Here is a 13,495-nt window from a genome sequence, read left to right as displayed (position 1 = left end):
CTACACACATATGACAAACTGCACTGCGTCAGGACTGTCTGAAACCTGAAATTTGTCTCTGAGTATTTTCAGTCATTGTTTTTTCCTTACTCTGAAACCACAGTGCTACAGATGAAAAGACTTGGTTTCTATCAACATTTTTCTTTTCTGTTTAGAGATTTGATTATCAAAGAGGAAAATGTCCCTCAGATTGTGGGTTGCTGTGGTACAGGCTTATTCTGTTCTTGTGATACCATCAAAAGGTAAAATTGGCCAGTGATACCATACACCACACCAAGAAAAAAAAAAAAGAGGGTCAGGAGAAACACACACTCGCACACACAAGTCCTTGAACTTGCACGAAGAGATATCATGTTACACTTTGCAGTGTTTCCTAGGAAACCAGTTTAGTGTAAAAGGAACTCTTTGTCTCCTGCTCTTTGTAAAATTGTTTGAACCACCATATCTCATAAGGAGGTTGTTTCACAGACAATTATGCATTTAATAAAAGCTCAATCCGCAGTTTGCTGCACTATCAGAAGCAATATCTTTATCAGCAGTCTGAATACTTTAGATTGTATTTGTTGAGAATTGATAAGTTTATGTCATAATTTCCAAAAATCAGAGAATATTCTAGTTTTCTTTTTTTTTCTGACATGGAATCTCTTTCTCTACTAGCAAGGCAGTATAGAAAAAGAAAAAAAAAAACCACAACACAAAAAAAACCCCAAAGGGCTTTTTTTTGCTTTGTGAAGCTCTTGGAAAGTGCTTTGGGAAGTTCTTATCAGCACCGTTTTACTAGCATGTTGGCTGAAGCAAAAGTACATTTTGCTTTGTTTCCCTTTGAACACAGAAGAGGTGGAACAGGATTTCCGCAATCATTGCTCCAACTCCCTGGCGCTGCGGTGCCCATGTGCTTGTGGGTGCGACCTGCCCAAATCCAGAAGGCTGGAACAAAGGACTCATCTGCGCTGAACTATCTGTGGCTTTCACTCCTGCAGGCTGAGTCCCTTGGCTGTGCAAAGTGCTTCCCCAAAACAGGGCAGTTTCCTAGCTGATGCTTGTAGGGGTTTTTTCTGTGCAGCCTGATTGCTCTGGAGGGTGCAACCACCTCAGTCCTGCTCTGCAGACAGGCGTGGAAGTCCTGAACACTAGGGCAGGGCTTGCAGGCCAGAGAAAGATAAGGGTTTCCACTGAGCTCTTTTCCGTTATTTATCATCTTCCTTTAAATGCAGCACTCGATGTCTGCTATTTCATTTTAAGGAGGATGAACGTGAGGGCTCACAGGGCCTCCACCGCTGCCAACAGGCTGTCCTGTGCTTCCACCGCTGCCAACAGGCTGTCCTGTGCTTCCACCGCTGCCAACAGGCTGTCCTGTGCTTCCCCTGCACTTTGCGTAAAGAGCTGACCTAATGAGTTTTGTTCCCTCCTGTAGTCCCTGTCATTTACAGTTGCTATAATTTCCTGTCACAGCTACTTTTTTCCTCCCCCACCTCCTTGTGATATTACAAGATTCATCTATAAGGCTGATGTGCTCTGACTGCAGCATGGTAGATTTGTCTTTGTCTTAATATATTATTTATGATGCTATTATTCCTTTCAGTGGACTGCCAGCCACGGACTGCATACAGTTGCTGGTCTTCCAAATGCATCATGGCCAGCAAAGGCAAACACTGATCTAATTGAATTAACAGTGGTTCTGTTAGCCTTAATAGAGTTTGTCATGGAACACTAAGCAGATGTGACAAAGATCTTGGTTAGTCATATTTTTGTCCCTACTCCTAGACATGGTAACTGTTAGCCAGATCAGTGGAAAGGATAATTCTCCTTTGCTGATCAGTAATTGTGCTTACCTAGACATGTGGCAATCACTTAGAACTGATGGCTGAAATAAGCCATGGACTTGAATAGCAGAAAGTTTTATATTCTGACAATAAACTTGGCTAATTAAAACAAGATGCAGATGGTACTGCCACCTAGCAATTTTCACCTCACTTACTCTGACTCCAATTATAGCCTTTCCCTACTGACTTACACTGTTTAAATTACAGTCAGAGGGTAGATGACTATTTACCTATTTCTATTCGTACAAAGAAGTCTAACACATCATTGTTCTCCTGAACAAGGCATGTGAAGATGGGCTTAGTACTCATTCTGAAAAGTATCTCCACTATTCAAAAGAAAGGAAAAGAAGTAATAAAAAGACTACTTAGAGACTCATTAGCAGACACATGCATCAGCAGGAAGCATATGAATATTACACACACAGTGTGTCTCTCTAACACTTGTTCATTGGAGCAGGTGCCATACTTCTGGGAAATTAACTTTAATTGGATAAATTAAAAACTGGCTTTAACTAAGCCAGTCCAGCCCACTTTCTTAGCTTATTATTTTCTTTACTCCCTGAAATGCCTGATATTAATCCCTTGGGTGACTTTCACTTCTTCTTGGGGTAAAATATGTTTAGAAGGAGAGGTTAGACAATCAGCCATCACGAATGGATTAGGTTTGCTTGATCCTTCCTCAGTGCAGTGGGGTGGATAAGACTACCACTTGAGGTCCTTGATGTTGCTTTAAACAAGCTTTATCAGCAAACATCAGGGAGCAAGAATCCATGCCCAGCCCTGGGAGAGAACATAGAGTAATCCTACAAATTCCATGGCAGAAGAATGATATGAAATTGCATCCCAGAAATTGCTCTGGCCATCACTGTGTTGCTCTTAGTGTCAATGCATTACTCTTATGGCACTTCATTCTGGCACCCCCTTTCATGCAAAACCAGCCCTGTGTACTGCCATCCTGCTGGCAGTAAAATGCACTGAACTGTGCATGCTTTTCCTGATTGCCTAATTGTTTTTCACATGAGGAGCTTTCAGGTGCAAAATATTCCCTGCTGTAGAAGCTACAGTGGGGCATGAGTTGCAGTTATCTTTGAAATTATACTCTTGGGTAGTTTGAAAATATATATCTGTTGGAGGGAGAGGGGAGGAACAGGGTGGTGGACCAGGATATATTTACAGAGGCCTATTGTTTTGAGTCATTCAGCTGCGTTCCATTTTGTGTAAAAACGTGTATGCAAATTAATGCTGATTGGAAAGGAACTTCCATGCATCATTGATGACATGCTAAATAAGGTCAACATGAGTACCATTAATGCGATAAATAAGATGACACTAACTTGACAGAAGTGCTCAAAGCATCCTTGCTTTCTCTTGGGTTTCTTGTTTGCCCTGTTCAGCTTCAGGGAGCTTCTTCAGTGTGGCACTAGCAGTCCCTGTAGGGGACAGATCTCATGATTCAAATAGACAGCATGTAGTTCAGTGGTCTCCTCCCCTGTCAAAAGCCAGCATACTGCAGGCTGAAGGCACTGCCTCTTTTGGGGTGGGGAGCTGTGGGTGCTCAGTTGAAGAACTATTCCTTAGCAGGGTGCTGCTGTGGGTGCCTGCACTCTGCTTGGCTGCCAAGACCCCACCAGGGCAGTGGTTCCTTCAGTTCCTCTCCCGGTCATTCCTGCACAGCAGAAGGTAAGACAAGTCTCTGTCAGAGACTGTTGTTCATGCCATCTCAGAAGTGTACCTTTGGGGAGGTGTTGCGAAGGAATAATTCTTTAAGGGGCTAGGTTCACACTTTCCCTTTGGCAGCAGGTTTTGGACACATAAGCAGAGCAGTTATCCCAAATGGCTTGTGCATCAGGGCACCTTCTTGCCCTCTCTCCTTTAAACGGACCCACGCCCACGCTTTAAATGGACCTTCCTTTTCCAGGCAAGACACGGAGGAGCTATGCAAAAGGAGTCATCCAGCACCACTACTAGAGGCGTTCCTGGGCCTGTCCCCCAGGTAGTAGCTTGCAATTGTTTATAGAGGAATATTTATATTAATGTTAAAATAGAGGTATATTAATTTTGAATAGCTTCTGCAGGTATTGCTCATATGAAGCATTTCAAACACTTATAGACAAAGGATTGGCTGCAGGACTGAAAATGATACAGGTCCCTAAGCACCCAGAGAGCTTTCACTTTCCCATTTACTGCAGCTCTGGGAGTGTGCAGGTCAAATGCAGCAGAGCATGGAGCACTGTGTGACTGTACAGTGTTTTCAGTCCCCAGACCAGCAGGTCCTTTAGCATTACTTGGGGCACACCCCGGTCCTGGAAGACATCCTCCCTGCACCCACACCACATATCTGCATGCTAGTGTGCCCAGCTTGAAGGGAGCCTGAACTGAGAAAAAAACCAGATGAATATGTGGGGAAGGCACTGAAAAATGGTATTAGTAATGCTCTGCATTTGCATGTCACATATGCGGCACATATCAGGAGGGCTCTAGATCCAGAACAGGGTGTACTGGCAGGGCAGAAAAGCCCAAAGATGATCAGAGAAAGGGTAGATTACTGGATTAGATCCCTTGTTTCTAAGGGATCACACTCTCACATTGCCTGTTCCTCTCACAAAACAAACCCACCAAGTCCAGTTACAAGCATAACCAAGCGTTTCTCTGTACTGTTGGTAATGGTTGTGCATAAGTGATCCCCATTTACACAAAATAAATGTGGAGAATGCAGCTATGTTTTAGTGACTCCCAGGACTAGGGTGATTTTATACTCTTTTTTTGTTATCTGTTTTCTACTATTTTCTTGCAGAATTAGTCTCAGGCATCATCCTTTAAATCAGCCCTATCAAGCACAACAGATTTATGCAGCTAAAAGAAAATACAGGCTCCTCCGTTATTAATATGTAAAGTCTGGAGATGAAGTCACATCTGTATGATGATCTATTTTGGTGGACCACGTGTGCTTAAATCCCAGGCTTGATCTTTCAAACTATTAAGTCTGCCATAAATATTTGACAATGAACAAGCTTATAAAAAGAAAATGCAAAATATGAATAGAGGGAGAGCAAATGTGTGATTCAATTTTTAATTATCAGCACCACTACATTCAAGTTCATCTTCTTTAAGAGGCAGAAAGTAACAATTTTCTTTCTCACTATAACCTAAATGATCAGCATTGCATTTGTTTGTATTTTTAAAGGAAAAGGATAAATCATTGTAGAAACAACAGAAGCTGGAAACAAGAAACAAAGTAGAACAGTCTGGTTTTATTACCATATGTAATCAAGAGCTTTTATTTCCCATTTCTCCTCCTTTTTTGTTTTTCTTTCTTGCCTTTTTTTTTTACAACCGACATTAAGTTGTGAATCATATGTTAGGGGGAAGTGGAAATGAAGGGAAACTGGTGACATCACAATACTTTACAACTTTACAACAAATGAGAGTCTGAATTTGTTGCATCTACCAGTGTATAGCAAGGGTGGAAAGCAAAGGCACACATAGGTTCATGAACCCCTCAAAACAGAGGGTGGAAGGGAACTGGGGGTGGGAAAGGATGAACACAGAAGACCCACCGAGTACGAAATGCACATTTCAAGGTCAACTCATTAACTGTGGTGTACACTGCGAAGGCAGATCTCTGCACAAGCTGTTGCCGTGATTATTCATCTCTATGTTTTGGGAGAATGCTTTGAGGGATAATATCAAGGGAACCTGCGTGTTTGGTGCTTCAGGGGTTTGGAGCTTGGTAAAAAGGTTGTGAGTTGGTTCTTTTAAAAAAAATTACCTTGCTACCTACTGTTTTCAAAGGGTTTTCTGTTTGTTTTTATTAAAACAACAACATTGCTTTGGATACAGATCTATCTACTCCAGTCTGCATAGTTCACTACGGGTGAACAAAACTGTTTCATAAAAGAAGCCATGATGAATTGAAAGAACATGCAAGCACCCTTGTTACACACTTTGGTGTAGACTATCCAGACTTTATATATACCATCTATAAACTAACGGACTTAAAATCGATCTTTTCAATCATTCAGAAACAAAACCAAAACCCTGAAAAACAAATGGAAGTATAAAATTTTAAAAAACAAATTGAAACAGAAACAACCACCTTACTCGAACATACTGTTCAGTAGAGATATATATATATATATATATAAAAAGCTTAGAAGCGATCCCCATCATTTTTCTACAGTATGTTGACACAGTTATTGTAACAGATTAAAAACACAACTACGTTTTTGCATAAACTGAAAGACTGGAAAGGAACTTACACACCTGCGCGCGCACACACACACACGCACACACCTGGGCGCGCACACACTCCCACACTAGCTACATGCACAGTCACACAAAAGAAACAAAGGAAAAAAACCCCGCGTTTTTCCCCAAAGAAGTATATGCAGCATCCTTCTGGAGCAGCAGGTAGCTACAGCAGGAGCCTGCCTGCCTGTCCTAGCTCCACGTGCCCTGCAGGCAGCAGGATGTGCGGCTGGGCTTTCGGCAGGGCTTGGCCCCTCTCACCGGTGCTCATCCCTGGCCAGGGGACATACCAGCTCCATGGACATCATTAGTCATTTCCCTGCTGCCCAGTGAGAATGATCTCCATGCTGTAAAAGGGGAGCGGGAGGCGGGGCAAGGCAGAACCCCCAGCATGGTGCATTGGGAGCATCACCACTTGTGGGTGGTTTTGAGAGAGGACTTGGCACAGCTAGAAAGTCAAACTGCAGTGGAGGGTATGGAGCTAGCCTAGTTTCTTTAGGGATGTGGGGTTATGACAATAACCACCACTTTCTTTCAATGTCTTTACTCCAGTTTTTGAAGGGGCTTGGTGGAGGAGGAAGGATCAATAAATATTTGCATTACTCAAAGGGGAAAAAGAAAAAGGTTTTACATACTACAGCTCACAAATATACACAACTGAGGGTGTAAGGCACAAATTTACATGTGGAAGAAAACAGGCTATTCACAGATATATTCCCACGAAAAACCCGTGTGATAAGACCATAATTTATGCATGGTAACAGCCGGCATATTAGCTAGTTCACACTGTTTGAGGATTTTGTTTGCCGTCTCACATGCAAGGTGAAATGAGATGGCACATCACAAGCTGGTGCCTTCACAGAAAGTATTAGCTACTGACAAAGCCATGTTGATAGCAATGGTGCACAGATGTGCAGCTTTTAAGTTTCTCTTGCAGTTGCTTTAGAAGTTATGAACTTGCAGTATTTGTTGCTGTCTTAGGTCAGAGGCCCAGCCAGCTAATTAGCTGAGAGACTTAAATAGATATCCCCTTTTTTTTTCAGCTAACCAGGCAGTCCAGGCACAAAGTTCAGAATTCCAGCTCCAACTTATCTAACTCAGTAAATTTCTTGGAAAAATAAAAGAGTTCTAATTACTCCAGTTAATGAGATTCACGTTAAATAGGTGTAATTTTCAAGGTACTTCTCTGAAAAGCTGCTCACAGGATGATATGCAGGTCAGTTCTTTAGGAAAAACAAAAGTTGAACAATAAATAAGAGGAGTTACTTGTGTTAACAGTCAAGTGTTATTTATTAAAAGAGTAGAGGAAATCTATGACATAGTTTGCCCAACCCGGCATTTAACTGTTGTGACCGAATGGGTGTTAACACTGATGGGCATCATTTCACAGTACCTGCAAGTAGTAAACTTCTGCCATTGTTAAGTCAGAGTTAGCTTTATCAATTGATTTTTTTTCTTTTTTTTCCTTCTTTTTTTTTTCCCCCCGTTTGTTTGTTTTTTACATTTGTTTTGCTTTTCAGAGCACTCTTTCCCAGTTCAGGAATGCACTGTGCAGTTGGGGCTAGGGGGTGAAATGTCACAGTCATCTTTCACCTGTGTGCTTTTGGCTCAGTGTTTGTGATGGAGGATTAGTCTTTTGAGCAAAGAACTGGCAGGTTGTGGGGGTGAGTCCTGCAATTGAAACCTTCAACCATGGGTCATATGGCTCGGGTTTAAAAAAATATTCCACTTTTCCCAGAGAGCAGAAATCCAACACATTTTTAGCTTGCAACCACCATCTTCTCAGAGGAGCGAGTGATGACAGTTGCAGAACACTGGCTTTCAAGGGCAACTTCTGCTTAATTGCTGTCCTTGCCCCGCTCCCCCCCCACTCTGATTATGTACATGCATCGTTCGGCTTCATGGATGTGGAAAGAGGAGCAAAGGAAGGTTTGGGAGGTACGTCTGGCTTTAGCGAGGGCGTGCGTTTCAAACCTGACCTCGTCAGTGAGTTGTAGGTGGTGAGACTTGGCTGCCGAGATACAGTCACAGCCTGTGCCTGAGCAGCGTGGACTTGTATCGAGTCCACTCGCTGCGGGGCTGGTGGTGGGTTGTCACCCCGGCCGAAGCTCTGATTGCGGGAGAGGTGGGACGAGTTGGAGGAGTTAGTGTTGTTTCTTTTGAGAGTCGATGCCTGGTGACTTCTTGTGAGTGAGTTTGTAGGGTAGCTTCTCTTGTAGTCCACGTTGTAAGCAGAAGAGTGCATCTCCAGCCGCTTGCTCAGGCCACTCTGTGACAGCGAGGCCCCTGGGGGCCCGAGGGAAGCTTCCCGCTGGGGTACTTTTGGTGGCATGCTGTCAAGATTTTCCACCAGGTTAACCCCATGGCTGGGGCTTTTGCTACTGAGGTGGTCCTTGATAGTTTTGTACTCAAGAGTGGCATTCTGGTCCTCTGCAGACATCTGAGCCCCATCACTCATTTTTGGCTGGTCAATGTACTCATGCTGGTAGCCTTGCTGGGCTATGGGCAGGACCACAACACTGGGGATGTGGCTGGGAGAAGCTCTGAGCGGCAGGTCAGTTGGGATCACTGGTGAGGCCATCGGGGGGATATCTTTTGTGCAGGCATTGATGAGGTTCTGGTTTCTCTCCCATTCCCTGCTGCCTCGGCTGGGCTTTCTCTTCTGTTGCAGGGTTGGGGTGGACTCAGGGGTTGGCAGGGCAGCCAAGTCCAGATGGTGCTGGTCAGCTTTGATTAGCATCTTGGCAGTGCTGCCTGGGGTAGCCAGCTTGCCATTGTGCATCAGAGGCGTGAGGATAGCTTCAGGCTTTGGCTCCTTGGACTGAGCATCCCCAAAGAGGCCACTGAGCTTGGTAACACTGCTCATGGAGCCACGTCGGGAGTGGGTCAGCTCCTTTTCCTTCCTCTGCACAACAGCCATGTCTCTGCGGCGATGGTCGCAAATGCAGTACACTATGATTCCCGAAAACACGGCCCCCATGACAAAAGCAAGAATAACAGCAATGGCCAACAGGGTGACTGGCACCAGCTGATCATGACCCTTCAGGTAACTCTCTCGAATCACTCCTGCAATAAACAGCATACAGTGATTAAACAAATTAAGGACAAAGGAGGAGCAGGGAGGTGGGGGAAGCAACTCATCATTAACTACTTCATTTAAAGGCATGCCTCTGGGAGGTTAGCTTTTGTTTTGCAAGGTGATTTTGTTTATCAGGTTGCCCAAATTTGGAGACATACTGTACCTGTCAGCCATATCTTGCATGTGCAGCCTTGACTTTTCAGTACAGCTGGAGACTACAAAGTTCGGGAAGGGAGAGGGCAAGTGCAATTGGTTTGAAATCCTGGCCCTGGGCAACTCACACTAACTTCAGCAGATCAGAGCTATTAGCTCTGCTCCTCTGACATACGGCTCATTCCTCGCCTCCCTCTTTCTGATATCTCCTTGTCTAATACTCTCTTATTTTTACTATGGTAAGCCATTCACGTTGAAAAACCTCTAAAAGGAGGAGGGGAGATAGAATCTCTGCAAATACCAGAGAGGTGCATCCCACATTGTTTAAGGCTTCGTTCTCTGCTCTTCCTTCTGTTATCTTTGTCATATGTTTTTTAAGTCAGTGTCACATGCCTGAGCTTCAGGAGGATGCTTAAGTAACTATGAAGGATAGAGCACAGTGTTGAAATTTATTAAGCCTGCTAGATGACTGTACTGTCCTTGCTATTTTAATTTTAAAAGCTGTCTCCTTTCTAAACACATGAATAGGCTGACCTCTGTGCTGAAGCCTATGCTTTCTCATCTGAGTGCCTCATCTTGCGGTCCTGTGCTGTGGTCAGGTCATTGTCAAATCTTACTTGGCCCTCTGAGCACCTGCTGTCTGAGAAGGCGTCTTTGACAGAGCGCATCTCCTCCATCTGAAGTCCCTAATGCAGCATTAATGAATACTCTGAATTTCTGAGGAAAGTAGTTTGTTTTCTTTTTTTTTTTTTCTGATATGGTTGGGCATGAAGCCAGCAGCACTAATGAAACACAAGCACAAAGCCTATAGTTTGTTTTTTTTTCATTTCTGGTTTTGTTCTTACTGCTTAACACAGAGTAGCCACAGTCTGACAAGCAACTGAAGGAACATCTCTCCCACCTCTTTCTCCAGAGAGGACCTAAGTGCCAGGGCATTAAAACTCCACATGCTCAGCAAGAGACAACAAGACAGAAAATATACCTCCAAGGCTCTCCTGAGACTTCATGAAGATACAAAACTTTCATGTTGTAAATCAACTTCCTCTAAAATAATGTCTTTTCATGTATTTGGTACAGAAGGTATTTGCAGCCCAGAATTAGAACCAAAATGCTCCTCACAAACTATGTTAAAAGAGCATTGAAAAGCTGCCTCTACCCCACAGGTAGATATAGTATTGTTCTATATATATATATATATATACTGTTCTGTATATATTCTAACTAGATATAGTATTGTTCCTATTTTTCTGTCCCAAATTAATTGCAGCATTTAGGTGGACAAGGGATATTTGCTTACAAGAGAGGAACTTTATATTTAAAAGCAAAGCTTTTGAAATCATAAGCACCTGCATGAGACATCACAGCTGGTTGCCACAGACATTATTGTGCTATGACAATATAGAGGATTATGATTTTGCAAGGTGAATAATTATCAAGAGTGGATGATCACTTAAGAAAATAAGATCCAGCATCCATATAAATATCTTAATAGTAAAAATGTAAGGGCAGGAAAGTAAATCTCAGAAAACAATATATAATTAGAAACAATCTTCAAATTAAGCGTTTCTAAGAGAACCCTCTTTTAAAGCCCAGCAGCTTCTTAAGAGGCAGATTTTTCTATTCTTTGTCATCAGTGCTTAACAAGCAGCAGCAAAACCTAGCTCTGTAATTTAAATCCATGTACAAAATTGCTGTATGTAGAAGCCCAGACTAGTGGTTACAGCACAGTCAGCAAAAACAATATTTCACTGCAAATGTGTTGGTCTCCTGTGGACTTTCACCTGCTGATATTTACGTGCTAGACCCTGCAGCATTTTGAGACCAAATTTATTTACACTGGTAAAACTGCAGTCATTAACTGGAGAATCAGTTACAGATACAGATACTTAAAAAGCCTAATTTCATGGACACCTTTCATGCACAAACTTCTCAGATATGCCCCTTTGGGCACTTAAGTCCAATGTTTTTTGCACGAAAAAGACTCAAAATCCCCACTCAGTGTGTTGGAAATGATATAATTGTCTAATTTTTAATAGCTTTAATTAACCTTTTGATTACTTGTATTAATTAATCATAGATGCTGTGTTAGGTCTTAAATCACTTCAAGCCAGCATTTAGCAAGAAGTTGTCATAAGCTACTTTTGTGGGAACATAGCTTGGGAAAAGTACTGAAACTGTAAGTTTTGTTAAAGGTTAACCTTGATACGCTTCAGTGAACAAAGCTAAGGAGAGAGAAAGATGTATTGTTGAAGCTGGACATCTGGAACCCAAGATTTATGAACTGCAAGGACTTTTTGCAGAAATCAGCAGATAAAGAAAGCGGCTAACAAAGACTCAATATATGTGATGGAAAGTCCTTTCCTAGACAAAGATACTAAAAGGACTAAAGATGTGACCTAATTATTATAAAAAGCAAAAAATTAATAACTAATAGGAAGTAAATACTAACTAATGAAAGAGAACTGTGTAATTAAGAACCAAGGAAAATTAATTTAACTGTTTGCTAAAAATGTAAAAATGGGTAGATAAATTATGTATTGGGGTCTATGTGGGATTAACTGAACTCTGTTAGTCTTACACACACACCTCTGGTCGGAATTAAGGTAATGCCTTGCTTTCTAATGCTAAAATGATGGTGTTAGAGAGTTTTATTTATCCCAGCAATTTCAGAGTATTTGGCAACAAGTGCCCACCTAATGGTGCAAGCACCTACAGTCAAAGCCAGCATGGGTTCATGGAGGGAAAAGTCATATCTTAGTAACTTAATATTCTTCACTGAAAGGGTGGTCAGTCATTGGAACAAGCTGCCCAGAGAAGTGGTGGAATTATCATCCCTGGAATTGTTTGAGAAGTGTGTGTCACTGCTGTCACATGCCACTTGAGGACATGGTTTAACAGAGACCATGGTGGTGCTAGATTAATGGCAGCACTCAGTGATCTCAGAGGTTTTTCCAACCTAAACGATTCTATGATGCTGTTATTCTAATATCCTGTTATTAAAGACTTTACAGTATAGACTGTGAACAAGAGGCTGAAGTGCAGCCCTGTGGGAAGGGAAATGGCAGTTTTGATTGATGGTAAACTCAATATGAATCAACAACATGTCCTGGTAGATAAAAGGGCCAACTGTATAAAAATATTGGAATGTGTCCAAAGGAGTGAAAAGACTACAGGGCATCACTTATGAGGAGTGGATGAAGATATTTGATTTGTTCAGCTTAGAGGAGACCTCAGAATCACAGAATATTCTGAGTTGAAAGGGACCCACAAAGATCATTGAGTCCAGCTCTTAAGTGAATGGCCCATACAGGAATCAAACCCATGACCAGCAGTACCATGTTTTAATCAACTGAGCTAGTCTCAGGGTCAACCACATGGCTGTGTACAACTTCCTCATGGTGGAGAGGGGAGAGGAAAAGTGCTGTTCTCTCTCTCAGGTATCTGGTGATAGGATGCAATGAAATAGCTTAAAACTCATGTTCGTGCCTGACACTTCCTACTGGCTAAGACAAACTTCAAGTTCTACACTCTCAGCCTTCTGCTTTAGGCTAAGTCCTACTCTGCAAGTGATAGCTTTAAACAGAAACATGCATCACTGCATACAAAAGCAACATGAAATCTTCAGTTTTAGGTTACCAACAGATATCAAATCATTAGCACTCACGTTACAAAATTACCACACAGTCCAGACTGAATAACCATTTGTGTTCGTGGGAGGGGTAGCTGGAATGAGACTGTGCATGCTGCAGGTGTTTTATCTGCATAAATTTATGATGGTCTTAAAACAGCCTGATTCCAGCTAGTTCCGCTGGAACTCAAACCTTCCTGATGTTTATTATGTTTTCTATACTACAGGATATTTAACATTAGTGGTTTTGCTCTAGGCAGGCAGATCTTCTCTGGACACAATGCCAGGTTAATGATATAATTTATTTTTTATCAGGGATCACATCCATGTATCTTTAGTTACGCAAGCAATCCCACTAACTTCAAAGTAAATAAAATAAAATGGGTGAGATTTGACCCTGCATTAGTGTTTATGGAATAGATAAAACTAAGTAATGAAAAAGTAGGAAAAATGTTCAGCATTCTATTGTCACGACCACAGGGCGGGTGGGGGGTGAGGGGTTGGAATTTAATACAAAATGGGCTGATAATTGTGGTAATTGTCTATCAGTATCTCAAGCCCCTA

General features: G+C 42.2%; 1 protein-coding gene across 5 annotated transcripts in view; it reads right to left on the bottom strand.

The window, feature by feature from the left end:
• Nucleotides 1-5,054: 5,054 nt before the first annotated feature.
• SEMA6A (semaphorin 6A) overlaps nucleotides 5,055-13,495 on the bottom strand; it is a 117,764-nt gene continuing 109,323 nt past the window's right edge. For all 5 annotated transcript variants that reach the window (XM_051789344.1, XM_051789342.1, XM_051789339.1 and 2 more), the window contains one exon: nucleotides 5,055-9,137. In XM_051789344.1, coding sequence (XP_051645304.1) covers nucleotides 7,948-9,137 — 1,190 coding nt within the window. In that variant the 3' untranslated portion in view covers nucleotides 5,055-7,947. The remainder of the gene's footprint in view (nucleotides 9,138-13,495) is intronic.

Source organism: Manacus candei, unplaced genomic scaffold, assembly GCF_025592945.1.
Source record: "Manacus candei isolate 608988 ecotype Guabito, Panama unplaced genomic scaffold, ASM2559294v1 h1tg000027l, whole genome shotgun sequence".
NCBI lineage: Eukaryota > Metazoa > Chordata > Aves > Passeriformes > Pipridae > Manacus > Manacus candei.
This window is presented reverse-complemented; position numbering and strand designations above follow the sequence as displayed.